We start from the raw sequence: 23312 nt of genomic DNA on the forward strand, positions 1-23312 counted from the left end.
TCTTGCTGGCCAGTGCGCATGCCCAGCAGTCAGGAGCATGTGCCGTGACAGCTGCGATGCGTGCTGCCCTCACCCGGTCTCTCCGCCGGGAGCGTGTTATGGACCAGCGCCCCCTGCCGGTTACCTTAGGACCTCAGCCGTCTCAGACACTCCTTTCGCGCCAACAGACGCTCCGTAGCAGCCGTGCATAACGAAGTCGTTTTCTCTCTCTCTCTCTCTCTCTCTCTCTCCCTCTCCCCCCCCCCTCCGCGCAAGGACACCTTTGTGTTGAGTGAGGTTGGGGGGGGGCTGCTTGGCTACGGAAACTCGAGCGCCTTGGCGCGAGAAGGATGCTCACGACACGATCCTGCACAGACCCGTTTACATAGCTGTCAACTTACAGATTTGAAAATTAGGGACCAGCAGCCTCGAAAATGAGGGCTCAGCAGCCAAAATAAGGGATTTTGCTTAGCTTATACAGAAATCCGCCACTGATGGAGCCATGCTGCTTTGGCTGCCACTGACTGTGTTTTGCAGGGGATTGGACTAGATGATCCTAAGGGTCCATAACTCCGACCAAAGAAGAGGGGCAGACAAAACTGATGAACGACGTCGTGATGGCAAAGCTTACAGGCAGAATTAGAAACCAGGAAGAGGACCTCTTTAATAAAGAATGGGGAAAGTTTACAATTTAGTTGAAAAGCTATTGTAAAGAGTTACATACATTGGTAGGATTGACAGAAAACTTGTAGTAAAAATTTGAACTATGGATGGACAAATGATTTATAAAAATAGAGTTATGAACGGGATGCAGAGGGGGAAATCACTACATTAAGATGCTGCACTGGTTGGAGGGTATGCTAAGCAGCACGTCAGGCCTGCCATCGTCCTGGCGCAAGGAGTTCCACCGGCCCTTCCCCGCCTGAGAGAGAGGGGGAGGGAGAGAGACTCTCGCCCACGCCACCCGTGAGCCTGGCATTAAGTGGTTGCAGTGCTGCAGCGGCCGCTGAAGCGCCACCCTTCTGCGTCCCTCCCCATCCCCTCCTCCCTCAGGCCGCCTCCTCAGCCGCCGCCGCTGCCGCCTCCAGCTTCCCCTGGCAGTGCGGTGGAAGTCTTGCAAGAGAGGGGCTGCCTGCCCGCCCGCGGCCACCCGCCTCCTCACGACGCACCCCTGAGGGGAAAAAGGGAGAGACGGAGACACAGCAGCACGTGCGCGCGCTCTCACGGCGGAGGACCCTGAGCCGCTGCTTCCCTCCCAAGCCTGGCGAGCATGAAACCCGGGAAATTTAAGGGACATCATCAATAAGGGACAGCAGCAGGACACGGCACTGGGATAAGGGAGTTTCCCGCCAAATAAGGGACAGTTGACAGCTATGTGTTTATTTTCGAAAGGGTGTCGCAAGCTGAGCACAATTAGATTTCCACAGACTGTTTTGTCAGGGAGGGTAGAAGCGTAGCATTGTGTTAACTTGGAACTCATCAGCGTGGCTGGTTTTGAAGGCTGTGATTCTTTAAATTATGTGCTGCGAAATTAACTGCACTCAACAAGAAATAAAATTACTGAATTATGAAAGTATTCCATGAATCCAAAGCACTTGTCTGAGGAGCAGGTTTCCTAATGTATCATTGTGTGATTCGGTGCCCTGGATTTGCTTCTTTCCCAGAGTGGTGGTGGGACTGGAACTTTCAAGTTGCAATCTACATATCTGTTTGGGACATAAGTCCCACTGAACCTAGTGGGTCTTACTCCAGATAAGTGGGTGTACGATTACCACTTGGATCACTCCCAAGTAGCATTGATCAACTTCCTTCCAACTGTCACAGAATTGTATCCTGTTCATTTAAAAAAACGCTTCAGGGACAAGACTGTTTTAATGTGTTCAAGTCTATAGGTGCCCTACTTTACATGAACAAAGGTCTACATATTATGGGATAAGCAATGAAAGCAGCACAGAAACATCTATCCCTTTCCCATGCAAAAATAAAACCTCAAACGTCCCAATCAGTTCTGTGTCCATTCCAGAACTTAGCACGAATCAGTCCAAAGTGCCTAATCACTGGCACTCAGTTGTATCCTCCATGAAAATGACTAAGTTCCAATATCAAGATTTGAAATATTATTTAAATTTCCCTTTTCCTTTGTAGCTGATCCTTACAAAATTGCATGCTTTTAGATGCTGAACAATATGCATATGAATACAGTGGTACCTTGGGTTAAGCACTTAATTCGTTCCGAAGGTCCATACTTAACCTGAAACTGTTCTTAACCTGAAGCACTACTTTAGCTAATGGGGCCTCCTGCTGCCGCTGTGCCGCCGGAGCACGATTTCTGTTCTCAACTTGAAGCAAAGTTCTTAAGCTGAAGCACTATTTCTGGGTTAGCGGAGTATGTAACCTGAAGCGTCTTTAACCTGAAGCGTATGCAACCTGAGGTACCACTGTAATAGAGAAGGCATAACATGAATGCAAGATGTGAGGCGTTCTATAACATTTTGTATTAAATCCAAAAACTGACTTGTAAATCATGCCTAATTTATTTATATTCCCCTTTTGGAATAAGTAATCCCCCTTTTGTGTGTATTCTATGCAAATAATGCCTTCCAGTATTTGGAATTTGCTGCTGCAAGCTTCTATTTATCACTGTCCATTGGACTCCAATAATGCTTAACTAAACCTTGGCAACATCCCAGAAGGCTGCATGGAAGGGATGTTAAAAAGCAGAGCTTAAACACTATTCTGATCATACACCAAATCTGGCTACATCAGTACTAAATAGTTGTTTTCTGGTAGGCATGAGGCACAATTAAGGACCCAATTCTGTACTTGATTTCCCTTGACTTGAGGGGGCTATAGGATGTGCTGGCAGCTCCACCATTTTGGCAGAACTAGAAATATGCTGCTGGCACAAAATGTATGCTGGCAGAACTGGTCAGAAGCAGACACTATATTTTATTTGGTCTTTATCAAGCATTTGTTCTGATTTGAGGGACTTCTTATATGTCTTCCCATTAATCATTTGTTTAGGTAAGGCTGGGAAAGAGCTCTGTCTGAAACTCCAGAGAGCTACAGCCAGCCAATGTGGCTGCCTTGAGTCCCATCAGGGACAAAATACATGTTGTGATGATGATGATGATATGATTACACACTTCTCAATGCATTTCACCTAACTGCAAAAAGACAGCTTCTTTTTTAAAAAAGGATTTATTATGCAAGGGCAACAGAGCATTTCAAATCCACCTTAATTGCACAAATCTGAATTTCCTAGTACTGTATACATTCAAATCCCACCTGCAAAATACTGGGCTATATCTAATGCTAGGCCTACTCAGAGTAAACCTATTGAAATTAATGAACATGACAAACTTAGGCCTATTTATTTCATTTTTTTTTATAATATTTTTTATTAGTTTTACAAAAGTTTTTATAACAGACAAACACAAAAAAGAAAACAAACAAACAAACAAGTATAATTTCATAATGTCATTTCATAAACTTCTTTCCTCGGACTTCCCCATACCTCCCCTTTCTGCATCCTCATGTCCAAATTTTATAGCAACTTATAAATGTTTTTTCCAACTCTAATTCATCATAGTCCTTTCTTATTCTAATCTTATATTACTGCAACCCTTTTTCTCTATAGAATCTCGACATTCTAAACTTCATCAAGTTTATAGTAGTCCTTAAGATAAATCTTGAATTTCTTCCAATCTTCTTCCGCAGTCTCCTTTCCCTGGTCTCGAATTCTGCTCGTCATTTCCGCCAATGTCATATAGTCAATCACTTTCATCTGCCATTCTTCCACGGTGGGTAGATCTTGTGTCTTCCAATACTTTGCGATCAGTATTCTTGCTGCTGTTGTTGCGTACATAAAGAAAGTTCTATCCTTTTTTTGCACCAATTGGCCGACAATGCCCAAGAGAAAGGCCTCTGGTTTCTTAAGAAAGGTATATTTAAATACCTTTTTCATTTCATTATATATCATCTCCCAGAAGACCTTAATCTTCGGGCATGTCCACCAAAGATGATAAAAAGTACCTTCAGTTTCCTTACATTTCCAGCATTTATTGTCAGGCAAATGGTAAATTTTTGCTAGCTTAACTGGGGTCATGTACCACCTGTATACCATTTTCATCACATTTTCCTTTAAGGCACTACATGCCGTAAATTTAATTCCGGTGTTCCACAACCTTTCCCAGTCAGCAGACATAATATTATGACCAATGTCCTGTGCCCACTTAATCATAGCTGATTTAACTATTTCATCTTGTGTGTTCCATTTCAACAGCAAGTTATACATTCTTGACAAATTCTTAGTATTGGGTTCTAGCAGTTCTGTCTCGAGTTTTGATTTTTCCACCTGGAAGCCAATTTTCCTGTCTTGTTTAAATTTTTCCGAACAAAAAGCTAAGTTGATTGTAAACAATGTAATAACTGAGGAACTTAAGATAGAAAAAGGAACACGACAGGGGTGCCCAATTTCCCCATTGCTTTTTATTTCGGTCCTGGAGGTGTTGCTGAACATGATTAGAGAGGACCAGCAAGTTAAAGGTGTACAGGTCGGAGCAAAACATTACAAGTTAAGGGCTTTCGCAGATGACTTAGTTCTGACTTTACAAGAGCCATACACTAGCACGAAAAAGGTGTTGGAGATAATTCAACAATTTGGCCAGGTAGCTGGATTTAAATTGAATAAACAAAAAACTAAAGTCTTAGGGAAAAACCTGACAGATATGGAGAAGAATAAGTTTCAAGAAGAGACGGGTTTGATGGTGGTTAAGAAGGTGAAATACCTAGGGGTTAATTTAACATCTAAAAATTTGAATTTATATAAGGACAATTATGAAAAATGTTGGTTAGAAATTAAAAAAGACTTAGAAATATGGTCAAATTTGAGATTATCAATGTTAGGCCGAATTGCAGTAATTAAGATGAATGTATTGCCTAGAATGTTATTTTTGTTTCAAACTTTGCAGATTATTGACAAGATGGACTGTTTCAAGAGGTGGCAGAAAGATATTGCGAAATTTGTCTGGCAGGGCAAAAAGCCCAGAATAAAATATAAAATATTAACAGATGCAAGAGAAAGAGGGGGATTTGCCCTGCCGGACTTAAAATTGTACTATGAGGCAGCAGCATTCTGCTGGCTGAAAGAGTGGATGCTCCTCGAGAATACAGATATCTTGGACTTAGAAGGTTTCAATAACGCATTCGGTTGGCATGCATATTTATGGTATGACAAAATCAAAGTGCATAGTGCCTTTAAAAATCACATTGTAAGGAAAGCGTTGTTCAATGTTTGGATGAGATATAAAGACCTGTTGGAAAACAAAACCCCTAGATGGTTGTCACCCTTAGAGGCGAAGGCCCATAAGAAAGTTAATATGGAGGTCGGATGGCCAAAGTATTGTGAGATTTTAGAACAGGATGGAGAGAAACTGAAATTAAAGAGCCATGAAAAACTAAAACCCAAAGTACAAGATTGGCTCCACTATTATCAACTTAGGCCTATTTATTTCAATTGCTCTACTCTGAGTATAGCTTACTTGAATGCAACCCACTGACTGGAACTACTTAACACCCCCAACCTGTACATATGTTTACTGTGCCTTGTTTAATGTTTTTGTAACTGATAAAACTCTGTAAAATATTCATAAAATAAAAAAGGAGATAAATATCTGGTTAGACTGATATGACAGTTGTTTCTAGGCTGCTGCACCCATGCATGTTCATTGTGTTATGCCTGTTACATGGAGTGATGATTTGCATCTGTGCATGGAGTTGCATATTCAGCTGCAAGTATTCAAGGCCCAATTTGGACACTTACCTAGTCTGCAGTGATCTTAATGGGATGGAGGAGCAGACAGGCATCAGTCAAGAGCACCTGACATGGATTCCAATCATGCAGGTGCTGAGTCTGCATTTGGGGCAAAAGCAGATAGCTCAGTACTGTTGCATACAGCATTGCCTGCAGGAGAAGGTTCAGTCCTCAGCTTCTCTAGGTAAGGCTGGGAAAGAGCTCTGTCTGAAACTCCACAGAGCTACAGCCAGCCAATGTGGCTGCCTTGAATCCCATCAGGGACAAAATACATGTGATGATGATGATATGACATAGACAACATAGAATCTATGTCAGTTGTGTGGGGAAACTTTCACTCTCCAGATGTTGCTGAACTACAACTCCCCTCATCCCTGGCCACTGGCCATGGTTGCTACAGCTGATGGGAGCTGTAGTTCAATAACATCTGGAGGGACACAGGATCCCCACTCCTGGGCTATGAGAAGTTACAGCATCTCCACTAGAACCCAAAGGCATGTTGCTTACCACAACAGTGGTACGTCAGGTTACATACGCTTCAGGTTGCAGACTCTGCTAACCCAGAAATAATACCTCGGGTTAAGAACTTTGCTTCAAGATGAGAGCAGAAATCTCACGGCGGCAGCAGGAGGCCCCATTAGCTAAAGTGCTGCTTCAGGTTAAGAACAGTTTCAGGTTAAGAAAGGACCTCCGGAACGAATTAAGTACGTAACCAGAGGTATCAATGTACTGTACTGTATGGGGAATTGCAGTCAAATACATATACTAATGAATGCTAATGAAGGGGTTAACACGACAGAGCTGGATTCCTAGTCTCAGCTAAGTCACTCCCCCTCTTTTCCATGAGGAGGAATTCCTGTTTCTTCTCTCTGTGGCATTTTATTTGACCAAGGAAGGCATGTCCAAGCTTTGTTGCAAGCTTAAAGAGTGTGTTTGAAGCCATCTTTCTGTATTTTCTACCCAAGAGTATTCTGCCAGTATCCTGCTGCTTCTTGGATAAATGCATGAATCTGACCTTTGGAACATTTTGTAAGTAAAGCGTTTTAAATTTACTTAATAGGGTGTGGTCTGTTGGTTGCAAAAGGGAAGAGTTCTGTGTTTGCAAGCTGGCAGGATCAAAGGGTCGAAAAACCTGTATTCCTAACTATACCACTGCTTGATTTTTGCTTGTTTAAACTCCGCTATTGGGGCTCTCTCCTGCTGGAGTGTGCAAGGTCCCACATTTTGAATCCAGACAGCCTGCCACATTTGTTATTTAGCCCCCACACGCGGGTCACAGGAATTCGTATTCACCACCACAGCTACCTCGGTAAATGAACTGAGGACTGACTCTCAATACGAGGTAGCAGAGTTGGGGGTAAATTTGTAGAGGGGAGGCCTTTTATTCTTAATCCTTCTCGGCTAGGAAGCTCCTTGGGTGGATCTGGGGTCAGCCACTGTCTCTCTTTCCTACACTGGGTTGTTGTGTGAGTACATAACAGGCTTGCTGAAGCGCCCCCCCCCCCCCAATTTAATTACCCAGGTGACAAGCAACCCAGGAAGATAAAAAAAAAAAGTGCTGTTGTGTTTCATATTTTATTTTCTGGTTCTTGTTTGTGAGCTGCGTCGAACTTTTCTGAGGAAAAGCGAGGTATTAATGCATATTAAGCAAACAAACACTCGACCAGACGTGAGTAGTCACGTGAGGAGGAAACCCAAGGCACATGGAGAGGCCAGGTGGACGTTCCCGCGCGTTTCTGTGCGCCTGGCGCGTGGCGCAAAGCCGCGCCCAGCAGCAGCATTAGCAGCAAACCCTCGCCGCCCCTCCGGATCTCTGCTTTCCCCCCTTTTTGCTGCGGAGCTGCTGAGGAGCTGAGCGCACCCTGGCTGCATGCAGCAGCGGCAGTAGCAGCGGTGGCGGCGGCACCACCTCCTCCTCCATCCTTCCCCCTCCAGGGGATGGGGCGGGAGTGATGGATGAAGGCGTAAGCTGGCCGAGCACCGCTGCCCGCCCCGGTCTGGACGCGCCCCCCACCTTCTTCCCTGCAGGGCTTCCTCCTCCTGGGGCTAAGGAATCACCTGACCGGCCGGAAGACCGGCCGGGGGCCCCCCAATTAAAGTGCATCCGCGGCGCAGACGGGAGGAGGGGGTGCTGGTGGAGGAGGAGGTGGCGCCGCCGGCGGCGGTGCCGATTGCATCCCCTACGCCGGCAGCTGGAGTCGGGGCCGGGCGGCCGCCTGCAAAATGGGCAGCAGGATTACTTTCTTCGAGGTGGGTGTCCCCCGCGAGCCTGCGCTAGGGAGGGGGAGGAGGAGGAGGACGCGCCAGTGGGGCTGGGGAGAAACCCCCAAGGGGACCCAGGGTTCCGGAGATGCATGGAAGAAGGCTGCGCCTGCGCCCTCCATCCTTGGGCTGGCTCGCAAAGGGTCTCTCGCCCGCAGGTGCTTTGATGATGATGATGATGATGGGCGGGGGAAGGAGCAGCAACTGCTCTGCATTGGAGCCAGCGGGAACCCGACACTTGCCGCTGGATCCTTAAGCACGTTGTCTTGCTGCAACCACTAGGGCTTGTTTCCTCTCCAGCGTGCTTAGGGGGGGCATGGCCTTTAAACTCCTCCTAAAGTCTGAAGACCTAGGAGGACCCACTTTTAGTCCAAGCCTGAACTTAGAGACCCACCTGATTCCTAGTGTTTGCTGTTGCAGCTCACCTTTAGTTGGTCCTGTGTCCTCCTGACCCATTAGGCTTGGGATGGGGGAGGTACAGCGTGGGTGGATTGTGTCTTACCAGCAGATTTTCGTGTCCTTCCCTGAGCAGGAACCTTGTCTGATGTTTTGGGGTTTTGTAGGTGCTGGTGTCTCCCATAGCTATAGGGAAGCCCAAGAGTTCTATGTCTCTGTGGGAAGACTTTTCTTGGCATTCCGGTACTTCCTGGGTCATGGGCAGCCACTGCCATGGCACAAAGGAGCATACACTTTGCATGCCACAGCAAACATACCTTTTTCGGCTCTGCGAAAAGCTTAAAAAACCCTTTACACTAAAAGAGTGAGCCAACACATGCATGTTGGCAGGCATGTGACTGTATTCATGGACTACAGATTTCAGGGAAGGGCCATGGCACAGTGGTAAAGGAACTGTTTTGCTTTCAGAAAGTCCTGGTTCAACTCCCAGCATCTCCAGGTAGGGCTGTGAAAGACTGCTCAGAACGCTGGAGAGCTGCTGCCAGCCAGTGTTGACAATACTGAACTAGATGGACCTGACTTGATATTAGGCAGCCTCCTTTGATTATCCAGATTTGTGTAGGCATCCCTTTCTTGATTACCTACCTACTTGGCTGTCACATCTTCCTACTAGTAATAGCTGCTGCACTAACTTTTGCCTGTGATTGAAGAAGAGATGGTTGCCACCTTTGACAACTTAGTTTTCTAAGAACAACAAAGGGCTTTTATTGACAAGAGATGGGAACATTGGGTTTGGAGGCCAAACGCATCCCTCTAACTGGCCCTTCAGACTCTCTGCAGGCCATGCTCCTTGCCTAACCCAAACCCATTGAGTGCTTCTGCCTGACAAGTTTCCTTGTGCTGTGAGCATGCCTCTTTGCTTGCCTGACATAGATGTAGGAGCAGGTAGGCGTAGCTTGGCAGAAAGGGCCTTGGAAGCTGAAAGGGGTAGATCTAATTGGACCGAATCAGATGTTCCCCTTTGCTGCTGCAGCCAAGCAAAACAAATCAACTGATCAACTATTCTGGAGAGAATATGGGTGTCTCAGAGGAGTCCCTCCACTTAGCCCTGTCTTCCGCTATCGAAGGAGAAGCTGTGCCCGCGAGGAACTCTCCAAAAGGAGGTTGGTTCGTGCCAACTGTTTTACGTTTGACAAATTGGGATTTTCGTTAACATTCCTTGGCATCCCAGCTCCTTTGCCAGGAGGTAGGGAGGAATCTCAGGCTGTCGGTTACCAAAGTTTCTCCTATGGTTTATGGCTTGTGTTTTGTCTGGGTTCAAACCACACACTAAGCCCAAACATGGTTTTGTTTAATGCGGTGCTGAAGCAATCTCTCATTGCTTGTTTTGGAAATTGGCGAAACTACTGCTTTTCAGCAAATCTCCCAATTTTGTGCTTTGTCATCTTATACATGCCTTCATTAGCATGCTAAGTGTGCTACAACAGTGTCTTTTGTGCTTATAAGAGGGTTGGGTATATTATGACTGAAAATAGAACATAGATTTTGTTTCAGACTAATAGGTGAAGGTGAAATTGCACTGGCCACAACGATGGCAACTTCCTAGAAGACTAAACTGCCGCCTGCCTTGTCAGGCTTTGTGTTGTGCAATCTGAGCTGCATTTGAACATATGTAATCTTAATTGAGCGTGGTGACTTAACAACTTAAGGTGTTTCAGAAAAACAGCAATAACATCCTGTGGCCAATCTTAAAACAGTGAGTTTGTTCTCATCTTGAAATACTTGTATTGAATATTTTTCAAAGCACCTAAACAATATTGGAAATTAATTGCCTGCCCTACCCCACTTAAAAAACAAACTATTTCAGGCCTTGATCCAAAGAGAAGTGCATACTACACATTTGTACTCAGAAATAATAACAGTTGGCAGAAACACTGGAGAACAAGAAAAATTCACAGGGCAGTGGTTCAGTTCAGTGTGCTCTTGCACATGAGATATTTCATATTTTGGACCAACGCTGTGTCCATAGATGCTCTGCAGATAGGCATATTCAGTACCCGTGAAGAAAAATTGAGACAAGAGAATGCACAATAATGAATCAACAATGAACCATGCTTTGTATGGTTTTAGTTTTGTTTCAAATGTATTATGATTTTTAATTACCTTTTGTAAATTGCCTTGAGACACTTGTTTAGATGGTGATGAATGTTGTTGTTGTTTAGTTGTTTAGTCGTGTCCGACTCTTCGTGACCCCATGGACCAGAGTACGCCAGGCACTCCTGTCTCAAACAATTGTTAATCCCACACTTTCCATTACAATTTCCCCAACACTTTGCTCCTTAATTTTTCTTAGGAGTGGGTTTGATGTGCAAGAGCTCCAGATTAATTGCACAAGCAGAATTTGTTGGCACACCATTGAATCCCACCTACAAAATAGTGACGGCCTGTAAGCCCCCTTTATGACCAGCATTTGAGCATGTGCCTTGCTTCGGGTTTGTTTGTTTGTTTGTTTACCTTTCTGCAGCTCAGAAAGTTTAGATTCTTTTACTAGCGAAAGATAAGTTACCAGGATATTTAACAATAGCCTGTAATCTGCAAATAAGATACGCAGTCCTGAATTACCCATGAAAGGGATGAGCTTTTCCTCTCAACTAAATAATGCAGACCAATCCCATAATGTGTGGAATCAAACCCATCAATAATACATTGAATAGTTTTTTGTCAAAAACATTATGAGCAGCAGCACTTAACTTGAGTCATCTGTAGTGTTTGGAGCTGTCTAGATCAGGACTCTGAAATCTTACACAGTCATACCTCTGGTTACGTCCACTTCATGTTACATTCTTTCAGGTTATGTCCCGCGGTGACCCAGAAGTACCAGAAAGGGTTACTTCCAGGTTTCACCGCTCGTGCATGCACAGACGCGCAAAATGACGTCACGCACAGAAGCGGCAAATCATGACTCGTGCGTGTGCAGACGCGCTGCTGCGGGTTGCGCTCTTTTCATGTTGTGAACGGGCCTCCGGAACTTATTCCGTTCGCAACCAGAGGTACCACTGTATTCTGGATAGCACAATATAAAAATTAATAAGCATGTGTCTTGCAAAGAAAGCCTCTCTGCAGGAGACCTGGCATAACCTCCAACCAACCTGGTTGAACACAACCCATCAATCATGTATTGTGACTTGCCAGGCCCTTGACAAGTGCCCTGGAGTCCAGACAACCAGGAAAAATAGGAGTCTTCTAGAGACCTGGTGAGTTGCCATGTTTGGGCTGCATTCTGGCATGGGTATGTCTGCTTTACAGAGTCCAAAGGCAAATTATGAGAAGTACTAATATTAAATGAGCAGGAATTCACTGTGTTGGCTTCCTTAGAGGGCTTTTGCATCCACCCTAGGCTTGGAAATAGGTCATTCCGGTGCACGCATTTCTTTCCGAAAGAAAAGCATTTGTACTTGACGAATAAAAAGCAAGCTCTTCGTCAATAATTTATCCCCCCTGCCACCCTAACTGATACTAGTGGGTTGTTGTTCTTGTTTTGCTGAGTTATTTGGAAAGCTGTTTGCTATCATTGGTGGGCTAGAGTTATTGGAGAAGTAGCAGTTTTAAGCGGTGACAGCTATGCTGAGTCACGTAGCTTCTGGGACCAATAATAACTTCGATTTTTTTTGAGAGAGAGAGGTGGCTCAAACTGTGTTTTCCAAAACAGCAGTTTTAAAAAATGAAGACACAGCCAAATTTCTTATACTCCTGTCCTGTGTAGGAAAGGGCTGTTCCCCTGAACTGTGCCAACGCGAATGACTTCTAACTGGTTTCCCCCTGTGCCAATGAGGTACAAAACTAGGCTGGCAGGTAACAGGTAACCTGTATTCCATCAGGACATTGCTGGCGCATGAGGCGGGAATCTGGGAGCATGTAAGGGTTGGTTGGAATCGTATGCTTTCTCGGGTTTTGGTTTCATTGCTACACATGGTACAATGCAGAGAGGGCACTTGGGAACCCAAGGCGAAGAGAGTCTGGGTGTGTGGGTGAATGTTAAGATGCTTGTTCCACACTGTGGCATTGTTTTATAAAGTTTGCAAGCAGCAGATATTGCAGTGTACCTTAGAACAGGAAAAGCCCACTACTGTATACCTATGAAATTACATTTGTGTGATCTAGACAGTCTACAAAGGGGCACATTTGCATATACAGTTGTGTGTGTGCATGTGCATTGTGTGAGTAGTGATCCCTGCACAACCAGATGGTCTTTTGCAGATGATGTTCTATTCGATAAACTTTTCTTCAGTGGATGCTCATCTAACTGTTCCAGTCAAGCATCTGTTTGTATTTCCTCCAGTGCTGCTGCTTGGCAACAGACAATTGCAAAGAAATAGTTCCATGCCTTGGTTTATTGCCAACTCTGGCAGAGGAATTTTGATCTGAAAATAGACTTACATGGAGAAATGCTTGGAAAGATTAATTTGACTACTAAGAAGTAATCAGGTGCTTGGGGTATAAGAAGAAATTATGCTCTTGCTCTAATTAAATCAAAAGGAGGCTCACTTACACAAGCACTTTATAACAGCACAGGCAGGATTAATTCATTTTGCACTGCTCTTATCCCAGCCTGCTTGTTCATAGATTGCAAAGTAAGCATTTTTCTCATGAGTGATTTTTTGGGGGGTGGGGATCAATACGGTATTTGGTTGTACGTACCAAGTAGGACAAAAGGGACGCGGGTGGCGCTGTGGGTTAAACCGCTGAGCCTAGAACTTGCTGATCAGAAGGTCGGCAGTTCGAATCCCCGCGACGGGGTGAGCTCCCGTTGCTCAGTCCCTGCTCCTGCCAACCTAGCAGTTGAAAAGCACATCAAAGTGCAAGTACCGCTTTGGCGGGAAGGTAAACGGCATTTTCATGTGCTGCTCTGGTTCACCAGAAGCGGCTTAGTCATGCTGGCCACATGACCCGGAAGCTGTACGCCAGCTCCCTCGGCCAATAAAGCGAGATGAGCGCCGCAACCCCAGAGTCGGTCACGACTGGACCTAATGGTCAGGGGTCCCTTTACCTTTACCTTTTTACCAAGTAGGACAATCTAGCAACAGGAAAGGGCTGGGATCCAAGTGGCTAACCATAAATGGGAAGAGGTGGTAATTAGGCCCACAGTATTCCCGCAATTGCTCTTACAACTTTTAAACAAATGTCATTTTCTAGAAAAGTGAATTTCCCGAACTCACCATGAAAACCTCCCTTGTTCTCTTAGAATGGCAATAGCGTCCACCTGAGAGGTGCCTGAGTTCCAACTTCAAAAAAAAAAAAAAAGGCCTGTCTATTAGCGTTTGATAAATTAAATTATTTCAAGGTTTATGTCCCACTTACAACACTGCATACTCATAGCAGCATAATTTGACTTAGCGGTTCATTGGGAATGTACGTTGTACAGTGGTACATTGATTCTCAAATGGCTTAGTTGTTGAACAAATCGGCTCCTGAACACTGCAAACCCAGAAGTACATGTCCCGGTTTGCAAATGTTTTTCAGAAGCTGAACGTCCAACACAGCTTCTGACTCAGTGCAGGAAGCTCCTGCAGCCAATCAGAAGCTGCGCCTTGGTTTTTGAACGGTTTCGGAAGTCGAACGGACTCCCGGAACGGATTGAGTTTGAGAACCAAGGTACCACTGTATGCTGTACAGTGGTACCTCGGGTTAAGAACTTAATTCATTCCGGAGGTCTGTTCTTAACCTGAAACTGTTCTTAACTTGAAGCACCACTTTAGCTAATGGGGCCTCACGCTGCTGCCGTGCCGCCGGAGCACAATTTCTGTTCTTATCCTGAAGCAAAGTTCTTAACCCGAGGTACTATTTCTGGGTTAGCGGAGTCTGTAACCTGAAGTGTATGTAACCTGAAGCATATGTACCCAAGGTACCACTGTACTAAAGAAATGTGGTCTAATTCATGGGGGGGGGGATATCACTCTGTAACAATAGTATACATGCAGTGCAATCCTATGTAATATGATATACATGTCTTCCCAGAAATAAGCTCCGTTGAATTTGCTTCCTCAGCAAATAAAATTTCAGGGTGGGATGCAATGACACATCAAGCTGATGTAAAAGTTCACTGAGTCAAGTCAAGGAACCACCTGGAACATGGTGGAACCATCTGGAACATGGTGGTGACAAGATAGGGCACTACAACATCTCTGCTAGCATTGCAGGGGGTTGGACTAGACGCAGTGGTGTCCAAACCTTTTTCAAAGAGGGCCAGATTTGATAAAGTCAAAGTTAACCTTTTTTTAGGATTGAAGTTGTTAACCTTTTTTAGGATTTTACCCCAAAGTTGTTGAGGGTTTTTTTTAGGATTGAAGGATTTTACCCACAGGGGCCGGATTAAACCGACTGGCGGACCGGATTATGCCCTCGAAACGGACTTTGGACATGCCTGGACTAGAGGGTCCCTTCCAACTCTACAATTCTATGATTCTATAATAATTAGCACTAGCAAGGGCACTGTTACACCATTTTCATATACAATGCAAATATGGCTGGAAACAGTGCATAGAATGGATTAACTTCCTTATACCATTCCAGACACTACATTGACACAACAGCATGTGCTTATTTCTTTAGCGCTGCAGAATCCTTAGCACAGCATGGATAATTTCATGGATAATTTTCATATATCATGAGAAACCGGTTTCAAGTCCATATTGCGATACCGGTTTCCTAGTTTTTGGCCTGGCAATATACTGCGAATCATGATGTGTATTAGAGCAGGGCGATAAATTGTCCAAAATTGGTTTCAAGTCCATGTCGTGACACTGGTTTCATGATTTTTGACCTGGCAATATATCACAAATCATGGTGTGTGTGTGTGTGTGCTATTCAAAAATCACAAGGGGGGGGATGGACCATGAAACCAGCCAATGCCTCTACATAGCTCCATCCTTATTTCAGACACTGTGATATATCAGTATTTTGGATTTTTTGTCTGGTGATACATCATGATGTTGAAAACCTGGTTTCTCCAAGACCTAATAATTTCCACTTGCCAGTTAGGTGCCACTCTGTTATCCTACAGTGACTATGTTGATCACAGTTAACATTCTGTGAAGCTAAAAAGCTTATGTACACCCCCTGGTTGCAGAATATGGCTTAGCAACCAGCTTAACAACTGTTGGTCTGATCACTGTTTCCTGTTCACACAGCTACAAGAAGCCGTCACGGCAAGATTGTTCTAGCTGATTTATTCACTTGGTATTTTCTCTTAGGTTGAAATCCTTGATTGGAAGACAAAGCAACAATTATGCTTTTTGGAAAAGGTAAGTAATCATAATGTTATTACTGCAATTTAACCGAATTTTGAGTGATCCGTGTGCTTTAGTTATATTTTCTTAGTAATTGTTTAAAGCATCCTGTTTGAGATGGATCAGCATCATTTCCCTCCATATCACAGATAGGGAAGCTCACCCTTAATTTCCTGTTTCCTAAAATGTAAAAAGGAACCGATTAGCTTGAAAAGCCTTTTTTTGAATGCCTGCATGCTTATAGATATATATTTTTTGTTACCTAGGTTGAGCCAAATGCTACAATAAGTGATATCAGGCTAATGTTCCATAAATTATGTAAGTATATGTATTTTTCAAAAGAATCTGTTTAAAAAGTGAGGGAAGCTTTCCAGAAATGCTTGAATGATATGTCATTGCATGGAGCCTGAGCGCCACTGATGTCATACAAGCCATGTGTCTTCTTTTATGCACTTTGAAACAATTCTAGTAAACCTGTACAAAAAAGTAGTTATTACCCCCCCTTCCTTGGTTGCCCTTCCACCAATGTGGTAATTTGCTCATATTTGTAAATTCAAAAGTTCTCTGTTTGTGGCACAGGCATCCCTGCCCCAGTGCTAGGAAAATGAGTGGACTTTATTATTATTATTATTATTATTATTATTATTATTATTATTATTAAAGTTGTGCGGGTTTTTTTTGTCCCTACAGATCCTCAGTGGTATCCCTCAAGGCAGTCTATAAGGCTTGATCCCAGTAAGTATTATATAGCGAAGTATCATTCTTATTATTTCATTTAAATACCGCTTTTCTTATCTTGGAGCAGTTTATAGTGAAATGTAAAACCCCATTACAATATTGCTGTATCATCCAAAAGATGTATTAATGTTAATTGGTAGCCACAGAAACTATGAAACTCCAATAACATTAAAGGATCTGTCATCAAGAGACCCCCTTCATGGATCACTGCCTTGCCGTGGTGAAGGGGCTTGAATAACTCAGAGAAGCTATGAGCCATGCCGTGCAGGGCCACCCAAGATGGACAGGTCATAGTGGAGAGTTTTGACCAAACGTGATCCACCTGGAGCAGGAACCGGCAAGCCACTCCAGTATCCCTGCCAAGAAAACTCCATGGACAAAGACAACAGGCATATAAAAGTTATGACGCTGGAAGATGAGCCGCTCAGGTCAGAAGGCCAACATGCTACTGAGGAAGAGCGGAGGACAAGTACAAGTAGATTCAGAGCTGATGAAGCGGCTGGGCCAAAGCCGAAAGATCGCTCAGTTGCAGATATGCCTGGAAGCGAACGGAAAGTCCAGTGTTGTAAAGAAAAATATTGCATAGGAACCTGGAACCTTGAACCTTGGTAAGTTGGATGTGGTCAAAAATGAGATGGCAAGAATAAATATTGACATCCTGGTCATCAGTGAACTAAAATGGACGGGAATGGGCGAATTCAGTTCGGATGACCATCATAGCTACTACTGTGGGCAAGAATCCCGTAAAATAAATGGAGTGGCCCTCATAATGAACAAAAGAGTGGTGAAAGCTGTACTAGTGATATATGGAAGTGAGAGCTGGACCATAAAGAAGGCTGATCGCCGAAGAATTGATGCCTTTGAATTATGGTGCTGGAGGAGACTCTTGAGAGTCCCATGGACTGCAACAAGATCAAACCTATCCATTCTTAAGAAAATCAGCCCTGAGTGCTCATTGGAAGGACAGATCCTGAAGCTGAGGCTCCAATACTTTGGCCACCTCATGAGAAGAGAAGACTCCCTAGGAAAGACCCTGATGTTGGGAAAGATTGAGGGCACAGGGAGAAGGGGATGACAGAGGACGAGATGGTTGGACAGTGTTCTTGAAGCTACCAGCATGAGTTTGACCAAACTGCGGGAGGCAATGGGAGACAGGAATGCCTGGCGTACTCTGGTCCATGGGGTCACGAAGAGTCGGACACGACTAAACAATAACAACAACAATCAACAGAAGTCTATAATCCTGCAGTTGTAGATAGACCAATGGCTGCCTCCATGTTTATCACATGTATGCTTGGGTAAAACAGAGCTCAAGGGATGGACCAAGGACTTAACCTGGAAGAGGCAGGCCATGCAAGCTGAGAATGTCTCTTGCTGCCTTCTGTCCTTGTTCGGTCCTCTGTGCAAAATGAGAATGGCGATGCTGTCAGCCCAGCGGGTCCTTTTCTGGTCTTGGGCGATGCCCAACTTTACTACCATCTGCAGCTGGTCTTGGGCAGTACAAAACCATGCGTGCATATATAAAACAGCAGTCATTCAACACTTACTGCTACACTTTTTATCTCTTCAGCTATTCAAACTACTCCAAACAATGTGCTTATGGGAGAGGCCATACAGTGGTGCCTCGCAAGACGAAATTAATTCGTTCCGCAAGTTTTTTCTTCTTGCGAGTTTTTCGTCTTGCGAAGCACGGTTTCCCATAGGAATGCATTGAAAATCAATTAATGCGTTCCTATGGAAACCGCTTGCCAGGCTGGCGGTGCGGAGAAGGGCTTTTCTCCCCACCGCAAGCCTTCAGGACAGGTATGGGAACAGAGGGGAAGGGGCGCAGCGCTTCTCCTCTGTTCCCGGGGCTTGCGGTGGGAGGAGGGTTTTTCCTCCCCACCGCCAACATTCAGAACAGCATTCTGAATGTTGGCGGTGGGAAGGAAAACCCTCCTCCCACCGCAAGTCTTCAGGACAGCCATCCGAAGGCTGGCGCGGGGAGAAGAAGAAGAAGAAGAAGAAGAAGAAGAAGAAGAAGAAGAAGAAGAGTTTGGATTTGATATCCCGCCTTTCACTCCCCTTCAGGAGTCTCAAAGCGGCTAACATTCTCCTTTCCCTTCCTCCCCTACAACAAACACTCTGTGAGGTGAGTGGGGCTGAGAGACTTCACAGAAGTGTGACTGGCCCAAGGTCACCCAGCAGCTGCATGTGGAGGAGCGGAGACACGAACCCGGTTTCCCAGATTACGTGACTACCGCTCTTAACCACTACACCACAGAAGGGCTTTCCGCCCCACCGGCAGCCTTCGGAGGAGGTCTGAGGACAGTGGGGAAGACGCGCTGCGCTTCCCCGCTGTCCCGGAGATTTCCCTATGGGCTTTCGTCTAGCGAAGGAAGCCCATAGGGAAATTCGTTTTGCCAAGCGCCTCCAAAACGGAAAACCCTTTCGTCTAGCGGGTTTTCCGTCTTGCGAGGCGTTCGTCTTGCGGGGCACCACTGTAGTTCTATTGCTTTGCCTTTCTCAGGATCATTAGTCAACTCTTGACATCTTGTGTTTAAGGTTTTTTTGGGGTATTGGGACTGGGCAGTACCCTTGCCAGAGCCAGTGGAGAGCTGCTACATGTGGGGAGTAGTCAGTTCTACACTAGACAGGTCAGTGGTAGGGCTGATCAGTATATCTTTGTATTCTCCCAAACCAGTTTGAAGTCCAAATCATGATACTGGTTGCATAATTTTTGACCTAGCAATATATCACAAATCATGATGTGTGTGTCTGTGTGCTATGCAAAAATCACAAAATGGGACAAACCCTGGAGCCAGCCAATGCCTCTACATAGCTCCATCCTTATTTCAGATATATCACAATGTTTAGCTGGGGATAAGCCACAATGTTGAAAACCGGATATCGCCTAACCCTAGTCAGTAAGGCCGTATATAGTTCTCACACTCCCTCGCCCCCCGCTCCGAGTGAACATGGAATTTAATTGGAGCAATAAGCTGCTTTTCAGCCAAGGCTGATTGCCATAAATGCAAAAGTGTTACTAGGTCAACGGGAAATGCAGGCTTTTTGATTAGGAGTCATATGCTTCAGCGTTCCTCTTTGGCTGTCAAGCACCTTAAATTTTTCCTCTCTTCTTCTCAGAAGGAAAATCACTGAGGGATGAAGAAGCCCTTCAGCTGCTCCCTGTTGGCACAACCGCTACGCTCTATTTTAAAGATCTAGGGCCCCAAATAGGATGGACAATGGTGAGCTTCAAAGCCTCAAATGTTTTAATGTTTGCCTTAATTAATCCTTGCATCACTTTCTCCTTGTACTGGTGATCAAGTCCCCAATTGTGCTTTGGTTTGCCAACTAGCACAATCCCCAGCCCTGCCATCTTTCTCTCTCTCTCTCGTTTGCTCTCCCCTCCTTTTTGTGTGTGTCTGATTTATAAGATGGTGGGGTGAAGAATCCAAGGGCGGCGGGGGGGGGGGGGCATAGAATTGCCACAAATACTTGGCAGGCAAACACATCACAAAGCAGCAGTGGTTGCTTGGCAACACGACAAAACACAGCTTGTGGAAGGCAATGGCAATTAGGGGGTGTTGCAAGAAACAACAACACAGGGATCAGTTTTTCCTAAATTAGGGCAAGAGACCCAGAGGCAGGCCAGCTGCCCGTCCCTGTCCTATTGAACAGGACCGTCAGCGACAGAATAGTGACCCTGGTTCCTTCTTCCTTTTTTTTTTTGACTGAGCCCCGGTGCCTGCAGAAATTCAACAGGTGAAGTGTTTCCGAGACATAAGGACATAGATATTTCCCCAGTTGACTTCTGTCTGTCACACCTGTTCAAGACACACATTGGCCTGATTGGAAAAGATAGCATGGGAGCTTTTACAAAGGCAAAGCCAGAATCTGTGGGAGCAGGAAATAATGAATTTGCTATTCAAAGCTCCCCCCTCTTCCCCTGCCCCTGCCCCAATACCTTCCTGCTTCCTCTTTAATATGCCCTGTTATAGTGCTAGTAACTTACAAAGCTGAAAGCAGTAGTTTGAAATGTGAATATTATATGTATATAAATAGTATAATTCACACCTAAGTTCTCTACTGCTGGGCATAGCTGTTTCTCATCCTCCAAGCTTCTTCTCATTTGGACATTCTTGCACAGATGGAGGCTTCCTTGGCTGGGTTCCAACATAAGCACATGCTGTGAGAGGGGACATGGGGAGAGGGGAAGGAGGGGAAGCGAAGGAACTAGCAATGTGTTGGAATCCGTGGCATTAAGAGGAAGTAAGTGGCTCATGTGGAGCCAAATTTAGGACTAGGTGTCTTCTGCCTTTCATCCTGCCAGGATAACCCAAGTTATACAATCTCTGTGAATTGTGCAGTTTGAGCGTTTCTGCATCGTTAGTTGTCTTATTCTGCTTGCACTTTTTAGAGGTTCTGGATATTCTGCTCTGGTTTCTGAGTTTTCACCAGAACTTGCAATTCATGTCTTCAGAGACACAAAGGCTGCAGAATTCCTTAAGCAGCTTAGTTTACTCACATGCCAAATTGTGTTCTCAGTCCCCACCCCACCCCACAAAAAATCATAAAGCTGCCTGACTTTTGGGGGCGTTCATCCAATCCACGCTATATGCCCACTTCAATGTGGTTTTGCATGGATAGGGATAAAATGCTGGAACAAACTGTGTGTGTATGAAATAGCAAATGCTTCTTCGACATCCGTACTGATTGGAATAACAGCATACAGTGCTGGCGTAAGGAAGCAAGCCATGGCCAACATATTGACTAAAGCAGCCCCCCCCCATTTTTTAATTGTTTGCCCCAGGGACCCACTTGAAAATCTTTTGATGCTCAGGACCCTTCCCCCCCAATAAACCCAGACAAAATGCCTGCCTCCCCCCCAAACAGACAAAACCAGCTATATACCCACCCGTGAAAAACAACAGACAAGAAAGCAAGACAACAACCTCCCTCAAAACAAGCAACCTGCCCACCAATACACACCTAAATAAAGGGGCCTTGACAGGTGCCGTGTCTGAGGGTTCCCACAGGTGCCATATTGGGGACCTCAGTTTCCCGTTCCCTGGCATCCAGTGCTGCTGAGAATTGCCGTGGTAACCACCTAACCACCTCTCTCTTTTTTGCAGGTATTCTTGATAGAATATACGGGCCCATTGTTCATCTATTTTGCGTTTTATTTCCGTATGCCTTTTATCTATGGCCTGGATGACAGGTTTCCCTCGAGCCGGCACCCCGTAGTTAAGTAAGTCGCACTTCTAAGGCCAGAGGATTTAATTCTTGGGTTTGCCGCAACTTTATTCCGAAATGTCTTGCCGTATTTGTCTCTCTAGCTTTCTGAAACGCTTTTATCTTGCTGTTTCTAGCCTGGCATGTATCTGCCATTCTTTCCACTACATCAAAAGGTTGATTGAAACAATATTTGTTCATCGGTTCTCCCATGGGACTATGCCACTGAGGAATATTGTTAAGGTAAATTTGCCACACAATCTACTCACAGCCCTTCTGTAAAATTCAGATCTGGCCGCCACCTTCAGCATGGCAGTCACCAAATCCCTGGCACGGCTTTCGGGGTACGGTGCTGCCTCCTGCCACTCACAATGTTAACATCGATGTGACCTGTTAACATTAACACCTCACTACTGAAGCTTGTTTTTTCCACATTACCATTTTTATTTCTTCCATAGTTTTTTCTCCCGACTGTTGCTCTATAACCACTTAATCCCTTCTAGCCAAGCGCAAAGGCCCTCCTTGACAGTGTGAGTTTCCTCAGCTAAGTGCTTTGCATAGCAAAGGTCCCGGGTTCAATCCCCAGTGTCTCCAGCTAGGGCTGGGAAATCAGGGGTAGCCTCTGCCAGTCCTTGTTTACAGTTCTGAGTTAGATGGACCAATGGCCTGGTGCCATATAAGGCAGCTTCCTATGCTCTGGAGCGTACTTTCGGCTCCATCTAGGGAGCTAGTGGGCTTATTGCAGCAAACAAGCTGGAACTGGGCTTGACACTTGATGTAGGTCTGTTGTTGAAAATGACAGCCCCCCTGTTGGATTCCTAGGGGCCCAGCTCTTTGTGGGGGGCCAATAATTTTTTGGGGGGAGGGAACTGGGACCCCCAATGTTAAAAAAAATGAGGGCAAACATGGAGCTGAGCATGGCTTCAGTAGTTGACTCCTCCTCCTGCCACTGCCACCCGCCATGAGGGGAAGAAGAGGCCAATTGTGGAGCCCAGTGTGGTGCCAATGGCTAGTGGCTCCTCTTCCTGTTGTGTAAGGGAAAGACGGGAAGCAGCCCCAGGCCAGTGGCAGGAGGAGAGGAGTTAGAGAGGAGGAGCCACTGGCCACTGAAGCTGTGCTACCGCCATGTTCAGCTCCGCCCTCCAGCTCCTGCGTTCTGACGTGCACATGCACGCCATCAAGGTCCTCCATCTCCCTTGCAAGTTGGCGTCTCTGCAGCCATTGAAGAGAGCAGAAAAACACACTGCATGCTGATGTCATTGCACAGTAAAAGCTATTTGAAAAATTGGCATGGGACTACTGTCCTGTCCTGTTGCGTCTCCTAGTTCAGCCCCATTTACTTCCAGGTCACCTTTAATAACCCATAGCGATTGCCACACGTAAAGCAGCCTCTCCCAGCCTCTCTGCCACATTCCTTCCAGCTTTCACTCCTCTGCAGTGTTGCCACATGGCCTGAGCCCTTGCGCCTTTCCCTTGCCCGTGTTCAGGCTCCCTACACCCCACTCTCTAGGGCTGCTGTTTTCCTTCACAACTTGTTTTCCCAATAGTCTTGTCTTCTCTGTTGCTTCCTTGTTAGTCTTCTCCACCTGAAAGAGGAGACAGGACTGTTTTTGAGAATG

At 45.3% G+C, this 23312-nt stretch overlaps 1 protein-coding gene across 5 annotated transcripts in view; it reads left to right on the forward strand.

Annotated features, from left to right (window-relative positions):
- The first annotated feature begins 7525 nt into the window (after nt 1-7525).
- LOC309535147 (very-long-chain enoyl-CoA reductase-like) overlaps nt 7526-23312 on the forward strand; it is a 49183-nt gene continuing 33396 nt past the window's right edge. For all 5 annotated transcript variants that reach the window (XM_082227983.1, XM_082227981.1, XM_082227980.1 and 2 more), the window contains exons 1-7: nt 7526-8044; nt 15703-15753; nt 16005-16056; nt 16429-16473; nt 19603-19706; nt 21594-21709; nt 21831-21936. In XM_082227983.1, coding sequence (XP_082084109.1) covers nt 8018-8044; nt 15703-15753; nt 16005-16056; nt 16429-16473; nt 19603-19706; nt 21594-21709; nt 21831-21936 — 501 coding nt within the window. In that variant the 5' untranslated portion in view covers nt 7526-8017. The remainder of the gene's footprint in view (nt 8045-15702; nt 15754-16004; nt 16057-16428; nt 16474-19602; nt 19707-21593; nt 21710-21830; nt 21937-23312) is intronic.

This window comes from Podarcis vaucheri (genome assembly GCF_965113315.1).
Source record: "Podarcis vaucheri genome assembly, chromosome: 6".
In the NCBI taxonomy this organism is placed as follows: Eukaryota; Metazoa; Chordata; class Lepidosauria; order Squamata; family Lacertidae; genus Podarcis; species Podarcis vaucheri.